General features: G+C 41.9%; 2 protein-coding genes across 12 annotated transcripts in view; one reads left to right on the forward strand and one right to left on the reverse strand.

Annotated features, from left to right (window-relative positions):
• Positions 1-297: 297 nt before the first annotated feature.
• On the forward strand, positions 298-1,245 carry LOC125099671 (olfactory receptor 56-like). Its single transcript, XM_047728951.1, is given in 1 exon segment — positions 298-1,245. A coding segment is annotated over 1 exon segment (948 nt).
• Positions 1,246-1,328: 83 nt separating this feature from the next.
• Positions 1,329-21,650, reverse strand: part of PGBD2 (piggyBac transposable element derived 2) — a 31,472-nt gene continuing 11,150 nt past the window's right edge. For 3 of the 11 annotated variants that reach the window (XM_047730655.1, XM_047730654.1, XM_047730656.1), the window contains 2 exons: positions 18,973-19,034; positions 6,977-8,962 (listed from right to left, as the gene is read on the reverse strand). In XM_047730655.1, coding sequence (XP_047586611.1) covers positions 7,213-8,962; positions 18,973-18,989 — 1,767 coding nt within the window. In that variant the 5' untranslated portion in view covers positions 18,990-19,034 and the 3' untranslated portion in view covers positions 6,977-7,212. Of the gene's footprint in view, positions 1,405-6,976; positions 8,966-12,282; positions 12,310-18,972; positions 19,035-20,799; positions 20,820-21,650 lie in introns of those variants that run through there. The other 8 variants (XM_047730651.1, XM_047730652.1, XM_047730653.1 and 5 more) reach the window with 6 other exon arrangements.

Below are 21,650 nucleotides of genomic sequence, written 5' to 3' on the forward strand. Positions count from 1 at the left end.
GTTTCCCTGAGATGTATTTGAAGGCATCTTTGTGTTTTTAAAGGAAGATGTTCTAACAGGACAAGTTGTTTTTTTTTTTTTTTCAAAACATGTCACATTATTCAATACATATCACAAATATTTAAAACATTGGCTGCAGATTGATAGATTAAATATATTGCAACATATTTGGATTTGCTCAGTAATTATGCAAGTTTCCAGAGTAGATTCAAATCAGTAGTACATTTATACTAGAAGAGCAGTAACACTCTATGTTTTTCTTCCATGATCCTCCAGATCAAGCCAGTGGACTAAGGCATGGAGCAAGGAAATGAATCTGTCACCACAGATTTCATTCTCCTTGGCTTTTTCTCTGACTCCCAGCACCCTAAACTCCTCATCTCCGTTGTACTTCTGAGTCTTGGGGTGGCCATCACAGGAAATTCCATCCTGGCCCTGCTGATCTGGGGTCATGCTTGCCTACACACTCCCATGTACTTCCTGCTCAGTCAGCTCTCCCTCATGGACCTAATGTTAATCTCCACCACTGTCCCCAAGATGGCTGCCAACTTCTTCTCTGGACATAGGTTTATCTCTCACATTGGCTGTGGAGTCCAAATCTTTCTATACTTGATGCTAGGAGTGGCTGAATATGTTCTTCTGACTCTCATGGCCTTTGACCGCTATTTGGCCATCTGTAGCCCCCTCAGATATCCGGTCATCATGACATACCGAGTCTGTATGCAAATGGCCACTGGCTCATGGGCTGTGGGTGTGCTCATCTCCTTAATGCACGCTATTTATGCAATGCACTTCTCTACTTGTGGCTCCAGAAAAATTCACCATTTCTTCTGAGAGGTAATGGCCCTTCTGAAGCTCTCCTGTGAGGACACTTCAACCTATGAGAAAGTGGTGTTAGTATCCAGCATTGCTTTCCTTCTTATCCCTTTTGGACTCATCGTGACTTCCTACATCCTCATCTATTTCGCTGTTCTCCACATGAGCTGCCCTGAGGGCAAAAACAAAGCTCTAGCTACCTGCTCCTCCCACCTTGGTGTGGTAAGTCTCTACTTTGGTCCAGCCATGATTATCTACACAACTACACGTTCCTCTCTCCCCTCAGAAGTGGACCAACATCTCTTTGTGTTTGATGTAATCATTACCCCCACGCTTAATCCCCTCATCTACAGCCTGAGGAACAAGGAGGTGTTGGGGGCTCTGAGGAAGGTTCTGTGGAGAAAGCTGATGTTTAAACAGAAAAGATGATGTCACTTGTTTCTTTAAACACCCAGATTCTTTATTGTTCCCCTAGTTAATGTTAATGAATAAATAAACTCTTTAAAAAAAAACTCTTTGATTTCCTGGCTTCATTACAGATTCTGCTAGTTTCCCATTACTTATGACTTACCACATTTTTTTTCAGGTCTGAAAAAAATATTTATTAATAATATGATTACTTACTCTAGAAATTTTCAAAAAATACAGTGAAAGAGGGGGGAAAGCCCATATTCTGACCAACCAGAGGAAAATACTATCAAGTTTGTATATAAAATCTATTAATTACTTTTTTTGTGACATATTTTCTTTTTAAATTATTTTTCTTTTAATCTGAAATATAGTTGACATAAAATTATACTAGTTTCAGGTGTACAACACAGTGATTAGACAATTATATACATTACAAAATGCCCACCACAGTGAGTAGGGTTATTGTCTGTCCCCATAGAAAGTTATTGCAATAGTATTGACTATATTTCTTTTTTTTTTTTTAAGATTTTATTTATTTATTTGACAGAGAGAGATCACAAGTAGACAGAGAGGCAGGCAGAGAGAGAGAGAGGGAAGCAGGCTCCCCGCCGAGCAGAGAGCCCGATGTGGGACTCGATCCCAGGACCCTGAGATCATGACCTGAGCCAAAGGCAGCGGCTTAACCCACTGAGCCACCCAGGTGCCCCAGTATTGACTATATTTCATATGCTGTGCTTTTCATCTTAGTGAGTTATTAGTGTTACAACTAGAAGTTTGTATCTCCTAATCCACCTTCACCTATGTTGCCTATTCCTCTCCCATCCCCTCTGGCAACTACCATTTTGTTCTCTGTATTTATGAGTTGTAAGTTTTTGCTTCACTTTGTTCATTTGTTCTGCTTTCTGAATTCCAAATATCAGCAAAATTACATGATATTTGTCTTCTCTGTCTGACTTATCTCACTTAGCAAAATACCCTAGGTCCATCTAAGTGGTCAGGAATGGCAAAATTTCATTCTTTTTTATGGCTAATATTGCATTGTGCATATATATACACCACTCTTCTTTGTCCATTTATCAATGAACAATAAAGTTGCTTTTGTATTTTGGATATTGTAAATAATGCTGAAATAAACATAGAAGTGCATATATCTCCTTGAATTGGTGTTTTCATTTGGGGGGAGAAATACCCAGAGCAATGGAATTTACTGGATCATATATGGTAATTCTATTTTTAATTTTTTGAAGAGCCTCTATACTGTTTTCCATAGTAGCTATCTACTTGGCAAGACCCTTTTCGGGAAGAACAGTGTGGGTCCCCCTCCTTGGAAGTCCCTGGAATTTGGAGTTTTGCAACTTGGTCGCATGCCTGAGATTACAAGGCTCAGACACAGGCAGGGTGAATATAGGAATCAGATGGAAACAAGGGACACAAATAGGGTGATGGGTTGCTATTCTCTGAGGGCTCCCTGAAGAGTAGGGGGCTCAAACTTTCAGCTCTGAGGCTAGAACAGACAGCAATTTCCATCCCACCCATCAGTGCTGAGAGCATTCAGGGCCAAAACAGTGCCATCTAGTGGAGGCCAGAGCTCCATACAGGGGGCCCTGCGCTACACCCTGGAGCTCTACTTCCAAAGAACAAGTCAGCCTGAGAATCAGTACATCAGGGCTGGTTTAGTGTTTACAAATTCCTTCAGTTTTTGTCTGTCTGGGAAATACTTTATCTCTCCTTCTATTCTGAATGAAAGTCTTGCTGGGTAAAGTATTCTTGGCTGCATATTTTCCCCATTCAGCACGTTGGTTATTTCCTGCCACTCTCTTCAAGTTTCAGTGGACAGTTCTGTTGCTTTTGTTTCTGCACTCATTGGCTAAGTCCCTTTTGTCCTTAGCTGTTTTCAGAATTCTCTATCTTTGTATTTTGCGTGTTTCACTGTACATGTCCACCTGTTTTTCTTGACTTTAAAGGGAGGTCTCTGTGCCCCCTTGGACTTGAATGCCAATGTCCTTCCCCAAATTAGAGAAGTTGTCAGCTATAATTTGTGCAAATAAACCTTCTGCCCCTTTTCCCCACTCTTCTTCTGGGACTATGGTATAGAGATTATTGTGTTTTATGGAATTGTTGAGTTCCCTAAGTCTACCTAAGTTATCTAATACTTTTCTTTCCCTCTTCTTTTCAGCTTCCTTATTTTACATAATTTTTTTTTCTTCTATATTACTTATTCTCTGTGCTGCTTCTTTAATTCCCATACTGATTTTTTTTTTTTTTTTTTTTGCTTTCCAGGTATAACTTTTTTTTTTTTTTTCAACCTGACTAGTTTTTAGGTCTTTTATCTCTGCAGCTAAGTTTACTCTGGTGTCTTCTATGCTTTTTAAAGCCCAGTTCGTAGTCTTATGACTGTCGTCCTACACTCTTGTTCAGGTTTTATCTGTTTTGAGCAAGTCCCTTGCTGTGATTTCTTCTTGACTTCCTTTCAGGGTGAATTCCTCCATCTTGTCATTTTGGCTAAATTTCTGTCTTTGTGTGTTTCTTTGAAAGCTTGTTAGGTTCCTGCACCTGAGTGTAATGCTGTATTAAAAAGGAGTCATACACTGTCCAGTGCCTGGCATTTCAGGAAGTGTTTCTGGTGTTTGCTGTGTGCACTCTGCGCCTGTGTGGCTGCTCCTTTCCCCAGATCAGTTGTCTGAAGATTCCTTCTTGTTTGCAATGGGGAGTGTTTATCTAGGTGTGCTTGGTTTTGTTTGTGAAAATAAACCTGGGAAAAAAGAAAAGAAGAAAAGAAGCCTAACACCCCCCTCCCCCCCACAAAAGTCCGACTGTTTTGGTGGCAAGGGGGAGTTTGTACCACCCCAGCACCACAGTTCTCCCGCATTTTATCTTTGGCATACGGCTGAGATTTAAAACTCCAAATCTTAAAGGACCCGAAACCCCATGGACCCATTCCTCTTCCAGAGTAGAGCCTTGTCACTCTGTCTGGTGTCCTTTGTCCCAGAAAAATAGCCCCATGCCTGCTCAGTGTGCAGGATCTACGCTGTAGAAACAAAAAGCAGAGGTGCCTGGTGGTTCACTCCGTTCAGTGGCTGAGGTCATGATCTCAGGATCCTGGGATCAAGCCTGGCATTCGGCTCCCTGTAGAGCAGGGAGTCTGCTTGTCCCTCTGCCTCTACCCCTCCCCCCTGCTCATGCATGCTCTTGAACAAATAAATACAATTTTTTTTAAAAAGGTGTCTGGGTGGCTCACTCAATTAAGTGTCTGCCTTTGGCTGGGGTCATGATCCCAGGGTCCTAGGATGGAGTCCTGCATTGGGCTCCTTGCTCAGCAGGGAGCCTGCTTCTCCCTCTGCCTGCCCCTCTCCTTGCTTGTGCTCTTTCTCAATCTCTCTCTGACAAATACATTTTAAAAATCTTAAAAAAAAAAAGAAAGAAAGAAGAAGAGAAAGCAGCAACCAGGTTACCCCCCTCTGCACGTACCTGTGTCCCCTGCTGATGAAAGGCCATTTGCTGGCACCTGCAGGGTCTTTTATCCTTGGAGAGGCAATGTAGTCCAGGAAGGGGAACACTAACTAGGATTCTACCAAAGAAAGAAAATGCCCTTTCTCCCTTCTTTTAAATACTTACATCACTATGGACTAAACATCTGCTTCACTTTATAGTAAAGAACAGGTTTGAAGATTTTTGATAGACCTTATCAAATTGCCTTCAGAAATGATGTACAGATTTACACTCCCTCAGGTACCACATGAGTCTGCCACCTTTCAACAGCAGTGGTGTGTAAGTAACAGATGCATTTAGTGAAAAAAAAAATCTACCAATTGCTTTTATTTGAATTTCATTGCCAACAGAGTGGAACCTCTTGCATGTATTAACTATTCATTTGTTTTTATCCACCATCATTTTTCTACAGAATTGTACATTTTACCCTTGCTTTCAGTGTGTCTATGTGATCTTTATTTCCTAAGGATATTACTATAAATGTAATTATTTATTTATTTATTTAAAAATGTTTTTATAATAAAATTCATCCCATATTATGGCTGATATTCCACACTAGGGGGTAAATAATTTAATTTATAACATTTAGAGATAATTTTTTTTTCAAGATTTATTTATTTAACAGAGAGAGATCACAAGTAGGCAGAGCAGCAGGCGGGGGGTGGGGGTAGGGAAGCAGGCTCCCTGCGGAGGAGAGAGCCCAATGTGGGGCTCGATCCCAGGACCCTGGGATCATGACCTGAGCTGAAGGCAGAGGCTTAACCCACTAAGCCACCCACCACCCTAGAGATAACTTATAAAGGCCTAGAATACAAAATTAAATGGAAGACCTGCAAGGGACATCTGCTTGGGGTAGAGGAATGTTATTTTTTCATACCATCATTGTATTTACTAAGACTGATAGGGAAATAACTTTTTAAATCCAGCTTTTTAAAATTTTGAGTATTTTTTCTTTTCTTGCTTGAGTAATTAGATGACATTCCTTATGATTACACAGGTTCAATTCCTAACCCTTCAGTTGTAACTACTTGGCGTGGAGTTGAAAAATCGCAAGCATGGCATAGTGACTTCCCATATACCAATTCACAGAATAAATTTTTTTTACAAAGATGCAGATTTTTTGCCTTATTTACTATTTTTTAAAAGATTATTTGAGACAAAGTATAAGCAGGAGGCAGAGGCAGAGGGAGAGGGAGAAGAAACTCCCCACTGAGCAGGGAGCCTGATATGGGGCTTGATCCAAGGACCCTGGGATCAGGACCTGAGCCAAAGGCAGACTCTTAATGGACTGAGCCACCTAGGTGTCCCTAAATGTAATAACTTAGAATGTATTTTCTCCATTTGCATTTTAACTTTGGTAATGAATGACAATGTTAGTTTTGTACAGCAGAATATGTGCCCCTCTTAAATTTGTGCTGTTGTAAAAAGTTCTTTCCCAAATAAAGAGAAGACATGCAACATCCGTTCTTTGATTTCTGATAGTTCCAAATTTTTACATGTATTTCTTTAATTCTTCTGGAATATATTTCACTATTTTTCAACATAAAATATTTTCTATGTTTCAAAACTTAATCTCAAACTTCAGAATTTATACAGGTAGAATTTAAATCAATGGGGAAATACACATATATTTTCATAAATGATACAAACCATCATTTTGGGGGGAAAACAGTGTCCTATCTCACATTAGTTATAAAAATGGATTCCATAAGGCTATAGTTGAATTAGGAAAATATTTTTATCAGAAAATACAAACTCTACAAATCTAGCCATCTGGATAAACACAAGGCAGATTATCTATCCCTGGACAGTTTGCTAGTGTTAAAGTGAAATAATGTGACAAAATATCCTTCATCATATTAATACCATGCTTATATACTATTGTCCTAACTTAGATTATAATCAATAGCATACAATTATAAAACTTTTTCAGTCTTCATGAAAGTTTCTCTAAGTTTTTGGCTGTATTTGATTTTCTTTACTAGGACGCAGGTATCACCTGGAGCAATATTTTTTTTTTTAAAGATTTTATTTATTTATTTGACAGAGATCACAAGTAGGCAGAAAAACAGGCAGAGAGAGAGAAGGAAGCAGGCTCGCTGCTAAGCAGAGAGCCAAGGCGGGGCTCGATCCCAGGACTCTGGGATCATGACCTAAGCCGAAGGCAGAGGCTTTAACCCACTGAGCCACCCAGGAGCCCCTGGAGCAAGATTTTTATTTGAATAAAAAGGGGCCCATCATTGAAATAAATAACAGTATAGAGACTTAGAAACACCTATAATTATCAATATAAATAGTGACTTATGTTACATGTAGGCATCACAGAAGACAATAAAAATATAAATGTAATGGACATGAGGGGGGATACAAAAGCACATCATTAGGGATTCAGGTCTCTTTTCCAATGCAAAACCTAGTGCTCCACGTACTGTATGTAACTGGCTGTGGGCATCTCACAAACCAAGCTTCCAGAGGGCTCCCTCTGCCCACCGTGCATCACCGGATGTGGTACTCCCTGAAGCACTTGGCGTGGACGCCCTTCTGGCACTTCTCGCAGCGGGTGTTGGTCTGCGAGTGGCAGAGGGCACACCGGGTCCTCTTGTCCTGGTGGACTATCCAGTGCCCAATCATGTCAAAGCGGCTCTCAGTTTCCAGCCGCCTGCTTCGTCGCCCCTGGGAGGACATGTCAGCATTGCTCTCCAGGTACACGCAGGCCACGTACCTCCGGAAGGCCAGGAGGTCCACCTGGGCGTCGTGGCTGCAGATCCTGTGCAGCTGCCAGGCATTATTGAGGGCAGCATCGATGACGTAGCCGATGAAGCTCGAGTACCACTTCATGCCACGGATCTTCACCTTGTACTTGGCAATATTCTGGTCCATCCGACTGACACCCCCCACCTTCTCCTGGTACAGCTTCACCAGGGAGGGCTGATGGACCTGGGTCCGCGTCTTGGCTGCTCCCGCATGGTGGCCAGTGAGCCCCACGGGCTCTATGCCCACGGCATTGGAGCAGATGTTGACCACGCTGCTATCATGCCAGCGGCACACGATAATCTCCTCGCTCTCATCAACTTTATAATCAAACGAGCCCCTCTTCATTTTCTTCAGTTCTTTGGGATCTTTGAGGGGACATCGCTCAGTCCTGTACTCACGAACAGTTCCTGTGGCCTTTACCCCCTTTTTCCTCAAAATGGACATGAGTTTGACACTTGTAAAAACCTTGTCAAAGAATATGTGGTATGGCAGACAGCCACGCTCCTGCAGCGCGTCCACGAACTTGACCACCATACTGCCCCCGAGGTCCAGGCCCCTGTGCGATTTGGTGAACAGCGTGCCCTGGGAGGGCTCAAACCACACCAGGTAGCCCCTGCTGGTTGTCCCACACCAGATTTTGTAGACCAGCCGCGTGGGCTTCCCGGCACGCAGCTGCTTGGATCCCCGGTGCCCGAAGTACTCACACATGGACTCTCCGAAGCTGTAGAACTCTTCCAGGGGCGCATGCTTCTGGAAATTGCGATTCATCCGGACAATGAGAGGCCTGACTTTGGCGAACCTGTCGCTTTCATCCAGCTCAGTATTATCTGCAAAATGCAGGTATGAGAAGATCAGTTCAAATCTGTCCCTTCTAATTGCATCAGCCACAAGATGATGATGTGAATCGGGGGATGTTTCCCAAAACATCCTTCTCCTCGGATAGGATATATACCCACTTAAAATCAAAATGCCCAAAACACACTTTAATTCCTGAGCTGTGAGCCCAAGGTTGACATTTTTCTGCCAAGCATAACGATTGGTTTCATTAACAATGAAATTAATTGTTCCTTCATCAAAGAACAACTCGAAGAGGCCCACAGGACTCAGTTCCTGGCTTCTGAGATCCTCTATGTGAGGATCCGATGCCGTCCAACTGCTGAAGTCGGGCCGGATATCTCTTTTCGTCCAAATACGCTGAGGCTCCACTATGACCTTCTGCCGCTTCGTGGCCGGCGGCAGGTCCTCCTCCTCCTCGGTGCCAGAATCCTCGGGCACCACAAAGGCATGCAGGATGCTGCCTGGCAGGTGGGAACCTCGCTGGCCATCTTCGTCACCGGAGTCCTCGTCAGTGAAGTCCCCTGAGGCATTGTCCGGAGGCGCAATGAAGATCTCCTCCCGGCTGTGGCCAGACTCATACTCCTCCAGTGCATTCAGGACCTCCAGCAGCTTTGTAGACTTTGGCTTTGAACCGGCTCCACTCCCAACAGTAAAGCTGCTGCAATGACAGCAAACAAAATGTGGAGCAGAGACAATGCGTCAGCGAAAACTCTGTTCAAGGACCGCCTGAGAGGACGGCGCTCCCACCACAGAGTCCCAAGCCTCAACAGCATCCCAGACCCAGCACCACCAGGCCCAGGGCCAGGTAAGGGGATTTTTCAGACCAGCACACATTACTCTTTCAAGCACAAATGTATTTCAAGGGGAGGCATTCTAAAGAGACATTCGGTTCTTTCCTTCTTAAAGTGTTTTGCATAGAGGATCGCCTCTAGGGATAAATTCAGGAACCTTGGTCATCTCCCAGGTAACAGTGACCACCCCCAGGAGCCTGGGCTACGCAAGTCACACCCACTGATGTCCTCTGACTCAGTGGCCCCAGGGGCTCTCCTTTCATCCCACCGTCTGACCTGGGTCTTCCCTTTCCCTTTTAAGTTAGCAGTTACAAGTTTCCTGTTTCCCAAGTTCTCAAACTCCCCTACTGGAACTCCCACTACCCCAGTACAGGACCTGAGCAGATTCAGACAGATTTTCAGATGACTCCCTCGACATCAGACATCTTACTATCTCCTAGCTGCAATTCAGAAGCCAAACAGACTCAGGAAATGTGGAAACCCCTGCTATCCTGACTCTCCCTGCACAGGTGGGAACTAATCGGATGCCAAGAGACACTTGTATTTCATGAGCAGCAACCATGAGGAGGCACTTCCCAGGGACAGGCAGTGGGCACACTCCCCTCCTGACCTGTACAGCAACTGCTCTAACTGGAGGAGGAAGAGGACGGTTCAACAAACAAGTAGCTATGCAGGATGGCACCAGGCCGTGAAAGGAGGATCCTGGATAAGGGACAGAGAATATAGTGGAAGAGGAGGACTGGAGTTGCTATTTTACATGGATGATGAGTGAAGGCTCACAACGTGGGGGCCTGAAAAAGAGAGTGAGGCTTATAGACAGCTACATACAGGGTGTCTCAGGCACAGAGAAAGAACTACAGGTACAAGACCCTGAGCCTGAAGGCACTTACTCTCTGTAAAAAGCAAGGAAGCTTCAGAGGTAAGAAGAGGAGGAGAGCAGAGCTCTAGAGGCTCTTGTCAGGACACTCTGTTGTGTTTGGCTGTCACGGGAAGCCCTCTAGAGTGGATGGAGCAGGGCAGTGAGGCCTATCACTGTGGCTGTGAGAGTGCACAGGGCAGGGAAGGTGGGCACTAAGGCTGCCCTGTGCCACTCTGGCCCAACCTCCTCATGAGAAGAATTTCAACCAGAGGGAGGACACAGGCTTTACCACAGAAGTGACTTCTCTGCAGACCTGCCCTTGGACTTCGGAGTTCAAACCGCATTAGAGACTCACTTGAACCTCACGTCCCGGACACTGACTCCATCAGCCTCTGTGCTCGAAGCCAGGGCACAGGAGGTGTGACCTCAGGGGAAGTAAGGTACTTCTCATGCTCTGTGTGGGCCAGGAAGGGAGAGAAAAACTAAAGCCCCAGGTCCCAGGGACCTCGGAGAGGGGTTCTTGGGGGACAGTAGCCTTTGACACAAGTACCCTAGCCTCTCCTGGTTTGTAGCAGCAGATCCAGGCCTCCCACAAGTCTCACTACCGGAGCTGCTGTTTGCAGCCCTGCCCACCAGACACCCTCTGCACATGGCTCTTCAGACTCCTGGAGAAGGGGAGGAGGCATAAAGATGAAGGAGTAGTAGGGGGCCCCTATGTTTTCCTTGTCCCTGGAACACAGCTAGATAAATATCAAATCATTCTGAACACCTAAGAAATCAATCTGAGGACTGAAAAAAACAAAGTGCACAACTAGAGGGAGAAAAGAGGCTACACTGTGGAAGGTAGGAAGTGTGAAGACAGGATTTGGGAGAGGAAAGAATCGTAGGTGGTGGGGAGGGGAGGGAGCCCTGATCAGGGAGATAGGAGAGAAAGTATGTGAGAGAGTACATGTGGAGGGCACTGCACAAGAAAAACATTTCCCCAAAACCACTGAGGGGAAAAAAACGAGCGGGGCTGATTATAGCAAGTTCTTAGAAGCAGTGGAGCTCAAAGTCTGAAGTGTTAGGAGTTCACACCCTCACCAAGGCTGGAGCCTGGCCAGTATAGAGGTGCTCCTGTGGAGAAAGAGGGCAGAAACCCAGGAGTAGTCTTTTTGGAGCGCATTTGGGAGAGGTGGCGCTGCCTCTCCAGGGACAAAACAGCCAGCAACACCAGTGAGCTGCCCTGCCCATAACCATAGGAGCAGAGGCAGCTTCTGAGTACAGCTAACCTGGGCATTGGCTTTTGTGTTACATTTTACCATGAACTCCAAGTCCCTGCACGTTTGGGTGACTGTCCTTCACGGACGAAGCAGCACCAGCCACAGTGTGGCTAGACACTTCCCCGGAGGATTAGTGTAGGTCCATGCTACACTAGATCCTGAAAATGTGGAGTATTGAAACCCAGACAGCATGCCTGAGATGGCCACTGGGTGGGCAAACAGCTCAGACACAGGGTGAAGGTAGGGATGTGAGGGAAGCCAGGGACAAATGAGGGGAGGTTGTTCCCTCTTCTGTGAGAGTTTCCTGAATAGCAGTGAGCACGAACTCCCATCTCCAGGGAACAAAGAGTGGGGTGACGCCATTTTTATGTGCCGCCATCTGCCCTAGTCAGCACTGATGGACTTCAGTGAGCAGTACAGCGCACACAGTGGAGGCTTTACACACTCTCCTAAGCTCTAGGTGCTTTTTCACTAGGGCAAGTGTGATGGGGAACCGGAGGAAGGGCTGGGCCTCTCTCCCAGAAAACCAGTGCAAACTCCCCACACCCAAGTCTACCAAACATAGATTAAAACAAAACCAGCTCTAGTGGATACTGGATCCAGCCTTTCGTCTGTTTTTTCAAGATTTAATTTATTTATTTGAGGGGAAGGGGAGCAGAAGCAGGGGGAGGGGCAGAGGGAGAAGCAGACTCCCCGCTGAGCAGGGAATCTGATGTGAGACTCGACCCTAGGACCCTGGGATCCTGACCTGAGCTGAAGGGAGCCACTTAACCAACTGAGACATCCAGTCACCCCTGGCTCTAGCCTTTTTTTTTTTTTTTTAAAGATTTTGTTTATTTATTTATTTGACAGACAGAGATCACAAGTAGGCAGAGAGGCAGGCTGAGAGAGAGGAGGAAGCAGGCTCCCTGCCGAGCAGAGAGCCGGACGTGGGGCTCGATCCCAGGACCCCGGGATCATGACCCAAGCCGAAGGCAGAGGCTTTAACCCACTGAGCCACCCAGGCGCCCCTGGCTCTAGCCTTTTTAACAGGAAGACCACAGCACACCTAGTTCAGACTCACCTCATATTGGACAAGGGTCAAACACTCCTCGTTGAAAGTAGGGTGAAACATTGTAGAGAACTGACCTGAGGGAAAAAGCAGTCAAAACACAGCAGCAGGGGCGCCTGGGTGGCTCAGTGGGTTAAGCCTCTGCCTTCGGCTCAGGTCATGATTTCAGGGTCCTGGGATCGAGCCCCACATCGGGCTCTCTGCTCAGTGGGGAGCCTGCTTCCCCTCTCTCTCTCTGCCTGCCTCTCTGCCTACTTGTAATCTCTGTCAAATAAATAAATAAAATCTTAAAAAAAAAAAACACAGCAGCAGAGTGCACAAAGCACACACCAGAAACACTTCCCAAAAGGCCAGGCCCTGGTCAGTATGTGACCTCTTTCTTTTCTTTTTTTTTTTTTAAGTGACTTCTTTTTTTTTTTTTTTTTAAAGATTTTATTTATTTATTTGACAGACAGAGATCACAAGTAGGCAGAGAGGCAGACAGATAGAGAGAGAGGTGGAAGCAGGCTCCCTGCAGAGCAGAGAGCCCAATGTGGGGCTCGATCCCAGGACACTGGGACCATGACCTGAGCCGAAGGCAGAGGCCTTAACCCACTGAGCCACCCAGGTGCCCGTTAAGTGACTTCTTAATGTAGTCATTACTCCCATGAGGAGGAAACACAAAGGCTTTCCTAACACACGGAAGACAGAGACTGAGGCAAAAATGCCAACGGGGAAGAACTCATACCAAAAGAAAGAACAAGAAAAAGTCACAGCTAGGGATCTATTCAAAACAGATATAAGTAATACGCCTGACCCAGATTTTAAAACAAAATCGTAAGGATACTAGCTGGGCCTGAGAAAGGTATAGAAGACACCAGAGAATCCTTTACCACAGAGGTAAGACTAAAAACTAGTCAGTCTGAAATAAAAAAAAAATACTACAACTGAGATGCAAAACCAATTAGATATAATGACAACAAGGATGGAAGAAGCAGAAGAATAAATAAGTGATATAAAAAATAATATTATAGAAAATAATGAAGCTGAAAAGAAGGAAATTAAAATACTAGATGACATATGTAGACTTAGGGAATGCAGCGACATCATAAAGCACACAACATTCATATCATAGGAGTCCCAGAAGAATTAGAGAAAGAGGGAAGAAGGTTTACTTGAGGAAATTATAGCTGAAAAACGTCCCTAATCTGGTGAAGGAAACAGACATCCAAATCCAAGAGGCACAGAGAACTTGGACCAAAATTGACAAAAGCAGGGCAACACCAAGATATAGTATAGTAAAATCTGCAAAACAGAGAAATAAGGAAAACATCCTGAGAACAGCAAGGGAAAAGAAATCCCTAAATTACAAGGGAAGACATATATGGTTAGCAGCAGACCTACCCACAGAAACGTAACAGGCCAGAAGAGAGATGCATGATATATTCAATGTGCTCAATGGGAAAAATATACAGCCAAAAATACTTTATCCAGCAAAGCTGTCATTTAGAATAGAAGGAGAGAGAAAGAGTTTCTCAGACAAATAAAAACTAAAGGAGTTCATGACCACTAAATCAGCCCTGCAAGAAATATTAAAAGGGACCCTTTGAGAAGGAAATAAATACCACAAGCAACAAAAACAGTAAAGAAACAGAGAAAATCTACAAGAACAGTGACTTTATGAGTAACACAATGGTACTAAATTCATATCTATCAATACTCACTCTGAATGTAAACAAACTAAATGCTCCCATCAATAGACACAAAGTATCAGAATGTATAAAAAACAATATCTATCTCTATGCTGCCTATAAGAAACTCACTTTAGACCTAAAGACACTTGTAGATTGAAAGTGAGGGGATGGAGAACCATCTATCATGTTGAAGGACATCAAAAGAAAGCTGGTGTTACCATACTTATATGAGACAAGCTAGATTTTAAAATAAAGACTATAACAAGAGATGAAAAAGGACACTATTATAAAGGGGTCTTATCAACAAGAACATCTAATAACTATACATATTTATGCCCCCCAAATTGGAGTACCCAGATATAAAAATCAATTAGTACAGTAATATTAAGGGACTTTTAACAGCCCATTTATAACAATAGACAGATTATCTAAGCAGGAAATCAACAAGGAAACAATGGCTTTAAATAACAAACTGGACCAGATGGATGTAACAGATATATTCCAGACATTTCTTCCAAAAGCATCAGAATATACATTCTTTTTGAGTGCAAATGGAACATTCTCCAGAAGAGATCACATGCTGGGTTACAAATACGGCCTCAACAAATACAAAAAGACTGAGATCATACCACACATATTTTCTCACCACAAGGCTATGAAAGTTGAAGTTTACCACAACAAAAAGTATGGAAAAACCACATATACATAGAGGTTAAAGAACACCATAAGAATGAATGGATTAGGGGCGCCTGGGTGGCTCAGTGGGTTAAGCCACTGCCTTCGGCTCAGGTCATGATCTCAGGGTCCTGGGATCGAGTGCCGCATCAGGCTCTCTGCTCAACAGGGAGCCTGCTTCCCTCTCTCTCTCTCTTTGCCTGCCTCTCTGCCTACTTGTGATCTCTCTCTGTCAAATAAATAAATACAATCTTAAAAAAAAAAAAAAGAATGAATGGGTTAATAAAAAATTAAAGAAATTAAAGAGAATACATGGAAGCAAATGAAAATGAAAACAGGACAGTCCAAAATTTTTGGCATGTAGCATAAGCAGTCCTAAGAGAGACGAATACTGCAACACAGGCCTACCTCAAGAAGCAAGAAAAGTCTCAAATATACAACCTAACCTTATACCTAAAGAAGCTAGCAAAGGAACAGTAAATAATGACTAAAGGAAGCAGAAGAAGGGAAATAATAAAGATCAGAGTAGAAACATATGATATAAAAACAAAAAAACCCAGAACAGATCAGTGAAACTAGGAGCTGGTTCTTTGAAAAAATTAATAAGATTGATAAAACCCCAGCCAGATTTACCACAAAAAAAAAAAAAAAGAGAGAGAGAGAGAGAAAGAAAGAAAGGACCCAAATAAATAAAATCACGAATGCAAGAGGAGAGATCACAATTAATACCACAGAAGTACAAACAATTATGAGAATATTATGAATACTAATATGCCAAAAATTGAACAATCTGGAAGAAATGGATAAATTCCTAGAAACATATAAACACCAAAAGTGAATCAGGAAGAAATAGAAAATTTGAACAGACCCATAACCAGCAAATAAATTAAATCAGTAATCAAAAATCTCCAACAAATGAAAGTCAGGGCTAGATGGTTTCTCAGGGAAATTCTACCAAACATTTAAGGAAGAGTTAATATCTATTCTTCTCAAATTGTTCCAAAAAAAAAAAAATAGAAATGGAAGAAAACCTCCCAAAATCATCTATTGAGGCCAGCATTATCTTGATTACAAAACCAGAGAAAGACCCCAATGAAGCCAATATCCCTGATGAACATGGATGGAAAAATTCTCAACATACTAGGAAACTGAATCCAACACTACACTAAAAGAATCATTCAGCACAATCATGTGAGATTTACTCCTGGGCTACAAGGATTGTCTGATATCCACAAAGCATTCAATGTGATACACCACATTAATGAAGTAAAGGTCTGATCCTCTCAAAAGATGGAAAGAGATGGAATATTTTCCATCTCAATAGATGGGAAAAAAAAAACTGACAAAGTACAACATCCATTCTTGATAAAAACCCTCCACAAAGTTGGGATACCTCATATCTCAACATCATAAAGGCCATGTATGAAAGACTCAACTAATATCATCCTCAGTAGGGACAAATAGAGCTTTTCCTCCAAGGTCAGGAACAAAACAGGGATGTCCACTCTCACCATTATTATTTAAAATAGTACCAGAAGTCCTAGCCTCAGCAATCAGACAACAAAAACAAATAAAAGGCATTCAAATCTGCAAAGAAGTCCAACTTTCACTATTTGCAGACAACATGATGCTCTATTTAGGAAACCCAAAAGACTCCAGGAAAATAAATGCTGGAACTGATAAATTCAGCAAAGTTACAGGATACAAAATAGATGTAGAAATCTTTTGCATTTCTATATACCAATAATGAAGCAGCAGAAAGAGAAATCAAGGAATTGATCCCATTTACAACTGCACCAAAACAATCAGATACCTAGGAATAAACCTAACTGAAGAGGTAAAAGATCTGTAACTCTGAACTATAGAACACTTATGAAAGAAATTGAGGTAGACACAAAGAAATGGGAAAACATTCCATGCTCATGGATTAGAAGAACAAATGGGAAAATGTCTATACTACCCAGAGCAAACTATACATTTAATGCAATCCCCATCAAAATACCAGAGGTAGTTTTCACAGAGCTAGAACAAACAATAGTAAAATTTGTATGGGACCACAATAGACCCCAAATAGCCAAAGCAATCTTGAAAAACAAAACCAAAGCTGGAGGCTCACAATTTTGGACTTTAAACTATATTACAAAGCAGTAATCATCAAGACAGTATGATACTTGCACAAAAACAAACACACAGATCAATGGAACACAAGAGAGAACCCAGAAATGGACGTAGCCCTATATGGTCAACTAATTTTGACAAAGCAGGAAAGAATATCCAATGCAAAAAAAAAAGTCTCTTCAACAAATGGTGTTGGGAAAATTGGACAGCCACAAGGAGAAGAATAAAACTGAGCCACTTTCTTACACCATACACAAAAATAAACTCAAAGTGGGTGAAAAACCTCAATGTGAGACAGGAATCCATCAAAATCCTTGAGGAGAACACAGGTAGCAACCTCTTTGACCTGGGTCATAGCAACTTCTTTCTAGATACGTCTCCAAATGCAAGAGAAACAAAAGCAAAAATGAACAACTGGGTCTTCATCAAGATTAAAAGCTTATGCACAGTGAAGGAAACAATCCATAAAACTAAAAGGTAACCTACAGAATGGGAGAATATGTTTATAAATGACAGAGCTGATAAAGGGTTAGTATCCAAAATCTATAAAGAACTTATCAAACTCAATACCCCAAAATCAAATAATCCAGTTAAGAAATGGGGCAGAAGACATGAATAGACATTCTTCCAAAGAAGGCATCCAGCTGGCTAACAGACACCTGAAAAGATGCTCAACATCACTCAACATCAAGGAAATACAAATCAAAATCATGATGAGATACTATTCACATCTGTCATAATGGTTAAAATTAACAACATTGGGAACAGATGTTGGCAAGGATGCAGAGAAAGGGGAACCCTCTTGCACTGCTGGTGGGAAGGCAAATTGGTACAGCCCCTCTGGAAAACAGTATGGAGGTTCCTCAAAGAGTAAAAAATAAAACTACCCTATGATCCAACAATTATACTACTAGGTAAATATACAAACTACTAGGTAAATATACAAACTACCAGGTAAATATACCCAAAGGATACAAAAATACTGGTTGAAGGGGCACATGAACCCCAAAGTTTATAGCAGCACTATCAACAATAGCAGAACTATGAAAAGAGTCCAAATGTCTATGGACTGATGAATGGATAAAGATGGGGTGTGTGTAATGGAATGTTACTCAGCCATCAAAAAGAATGATGTCTTCTCATTTACAACAATGTGCATGGAATGAGAGGGGATTATGTATGTGAAGGAAAGTCAGTCAGAGAAAGACAAATACCATATGATTTCACTCATATATGGACTTTAAGGAAAAAAAAAAAAAAACAGATGAACACAGGGGAAGGAACTAAAAAAAAAAGAGTGGGAAATATACCACAAGAGATTTTTTATTATAGAGAACAAACAGGCTTGCTGGAGGAGAGGTGGGCAGGGGATGGGGTAACTAGGTGATGGGTATTAGAGGAGGGTACTTGTTGTGAGGAGCACTGGGTGTTATATGTAAGTGATGGATCACTGAATTCTAGTCCTGAACCAATATTATAGTATATGTTAACTACCTAAAATTTAAAGATTTTATTTATTTATTTGACAGAGAGAGAAAGCACACGTAGACAAGAGAGGCAGGCAGAGAGAAAAAGGAAAGCAGACTCCCCGCTCAGCAGAAAGCCAGATGCGGGGCTTGATCCAGGACCCTGAGATCATGACCTGAACCGAAGGCAGAGGCTTAACCCACTGAGCCACCCAGGTGCCCCTTAACTACCTAAAATTTAAATAAAAACTTGGGGGGGGGGAAAAACTTGTCGAGTGGCAAAGCTTACAGGGACTAAGGCAGTCCACAGCAACCATCTTCTGGATTATAAAGTGAGGAAGGGGTGTGGCGGTGGCACAGTCAGTTAAGCGACCAACTGTTGGTTTTAGTTTGGGTCGTGGTCTCAGGGTTGTGAGAATCAGCCTGGAGTGTGCTCTCCCTTTCCCCCTGCCCCTCCTGCTTGTGCTTTCTCTCACTCAATAAATAAATAAATCTTAAAAAAATAAAAAAAGAAGAGAAAAGTAAATCACATTTTTAGATACAAGGTAGACACTGGAGCTACAGAACAACACCCATACCGCATACACTACCTTGTTCTGTCTCATCTTCTTTCCAATCTCCTTTTCTCTTCTCTCTTCCTCCTTTTTCCTCCCTAGACACCAAATGCTTAGTGAGGCCAGCAGGGCCAAGAGCTAAAACTGTCATGGGCTTGGCCTTTCAAAAAGAGAGGAGTAATTACTTGCATAAAGCCTTTCATCAAACACACTTACCTTGAAGTTGAAGCCATGATGAATTGGAAACATAGAGTTATCTATATGTGCAGTCAAAGAACCTGTAAGACAACAGAAGTTGATTTTTTAGAAAATCGTATCTTAATTAACAAGGCAACGGGACCTTCTCCACACTTTAAAGGAAGAAACATCTCTAGCTTAAGGTTCACCAGCAACCAGAGGGGGATGGATTGAGTACACACAGGAGATGGTGCCGTCAACTGGCTAATTGAGCTCTCTACCTCACACCAAAATATATTGTAGGGCACAGTCTTCACCATCAGAGCTATTGGCATGTGGGCTGGATGAGTCTTTGTTGTGGGGGGCTATCCTGTGTATTATGGGATGTTTAGTAGTTTTCCAGGCCTCTACCCACTAGATACTAGTAGAACACCAATCCCCTAGCTATGGAATTCAGTTATGTTTCTAGACATTGCCATGTGTCCCATAGGGGACAAAACTGCACCTGGTTGACAACTATTATTCTCTATCAAGACTACCAATAGAGGAAAAAAAAAAAAAAAAGACTACCAATAGAGGGGCACGTGGGTGGCTCAGTGGGTTAAAGCCTCTGCTTTCAGCTCAGGTCGTGATCCCGGGGTACTGGGATGGAGCCCCGCATTGGGCTCTCTGCTCAGTGGGAGGCCTGCTTCCTCCTCTCTCTCTCTCTGCCTGCCTCTCTGCCTACTTGTGGTCTCTGTCTGTCAAAAAGATAAATAAAATCTTAAAAATAAAAAAAAAAGACTACCAATAGAACCTATTGTAATAATGGAAATATTTTCTACCAATGCTGCCCAATATGGTAGCCATCAGCCACATGTCATTATTAAACACCTGATATATATGGTTAGTGTGACTAGGAAAATGAATTTTTAATTTTATGTAATTTTAATTAATTTCAATGAAAACAGTCACATGCGCTTTGGCCAGTGGCCACTGTATTAGATAGTGAAGTCCAAGATATATAAAGAACTAACTATGAAACAACATTTTCTTAACAACCAAGGGATCAAAGAAAAAATTAAAGGGGAAGTTAAAAAGTACCCTGAGGGGTACCTAGGTGGCTTAGTTGGTTAAGCATTCAACTCCTGATTTCGGCTCAGGTCATGATCTCAGGATGGTGAGACTGAGCCCTGCGTCGGGCTATGCACTGAGTGTGAAGCCTACTTAAGATTTTCTCTCTCCCTTTCTTTCGGCCCTCTCCCGTACCCCCACAACTCGTGTGCTCTCTTTCTCAAATAAATAAAATTAATAAATAGTATCTGAAACAAATGAAAAGGGAAACACAACATACCAAAACATTTAGGTTGCAGCAGAAGATTTCTAGGAGAGAAGCTTAATGCTATAAACACATACATAAAAAAAAAAAAAAAAAAAAAACACAGAATGATCCCAAATAAAAAACTTAACTTTATACCTCAAGGAACTATAAAAAGAACAGATGAATGGATAAAGAAGTGGTGTGTATATATATATATATGTATATATATTTATATTTATATATATAATGGAATATTATTCAGCCATTAAAAATGAAATCTTGCCATTTGCAAAGACATGGATGGAGTCAGAGAATATAATGCTTAGTGAACTGAGTCAGAGAAAGACAAATACCATATGATTTCATTCATATGTGCAATTTAAGAAAAAAAAATGAGCAAAGAAAGAAAAAGGGAGAGAGAGAGAAACCAAGAAATGACTCTTAACTATAGAGAACAAACTGATGGCTATCAGAAGGGAGGTGGGTTGGGGATGGTTAAAATAGGTGATGGGGATTAAGGAATGGACTTACAATGAGCACAGGGTGATGTATGGAACTGCTGAATCACTATATTGTACACCTGAAACTAATATAACATGTATATTAACTATACTGGATTTTAAAATTAAATTAAATTTTTTAAAAAAAGAATAACCTAAGCCCAAAGTTAGCAGCAGAAAGGAAATAAAAGACTGGAGCAAAAACAAGCAAAATAGAGAACAAAAAAATAATTGGTGAGCTTAACAAAACTAAGAATTAGTTTTTTGAAAAGATGAACAAAACAGACAAATTTCTAGCTACAGTATCCAAGAAATAGAGAGAACCCAAATCAACAAAATTATAAATGAAAGAGGGGAAACTAACTGATACCACAGAAACAAAGGATCACAGAGGCTACAATGAATGATTATTGATTATACGCCTATAAACTGGACAACCTAGAACAAGTTGATAAATTCTCAGAAACACACAACCTACTGACTGAACCAGGAGAAACAGAACATTTGAACAGTCCAATTACTAGTAGAAAGACTGAATCAGTAATGCCAACTCTCCCAACCAAAAAACAAACAAAAACAAAAAGACAAAAACAAAGAGCAAAAACCCAACATCAAATGCACTCACTGGTGAATTTTACCAAGCATTTAAAGAACAATTAATGCCAGTTATTCTAAAATCCATCCAAAACAAAACAAAGGGAAGGAACACCCTTTGATTAGCATTTGATGATTTGATGAGCATTACCCCAATACCAAAGCCTGATAAGGACATTACAAGAAAAGAATGGAATGTGAGGACAATTCAAAAAACAAATAGAGAGGTGATGTCAGCAGATGGTGGACTACTGAGCTCCAGGCCTTCATCCCCAGGGAAATGCAAGTTAGCAACAATATATGAACATGAATACATTTGTGAG

Source organism: Lutra lutra, chromosome 5 (assembly GCF_902655055.1).
Source record: "Lutra lutra chromosome 5, mLutLut1.2, whole genome shotgun sequence".
Classification (NCBI taxonomy): Eukaryota; Metazoa; Chordata; class Mammalia; order Carnivora; family Mustelidae; genus Lutra; species Lutra lutra.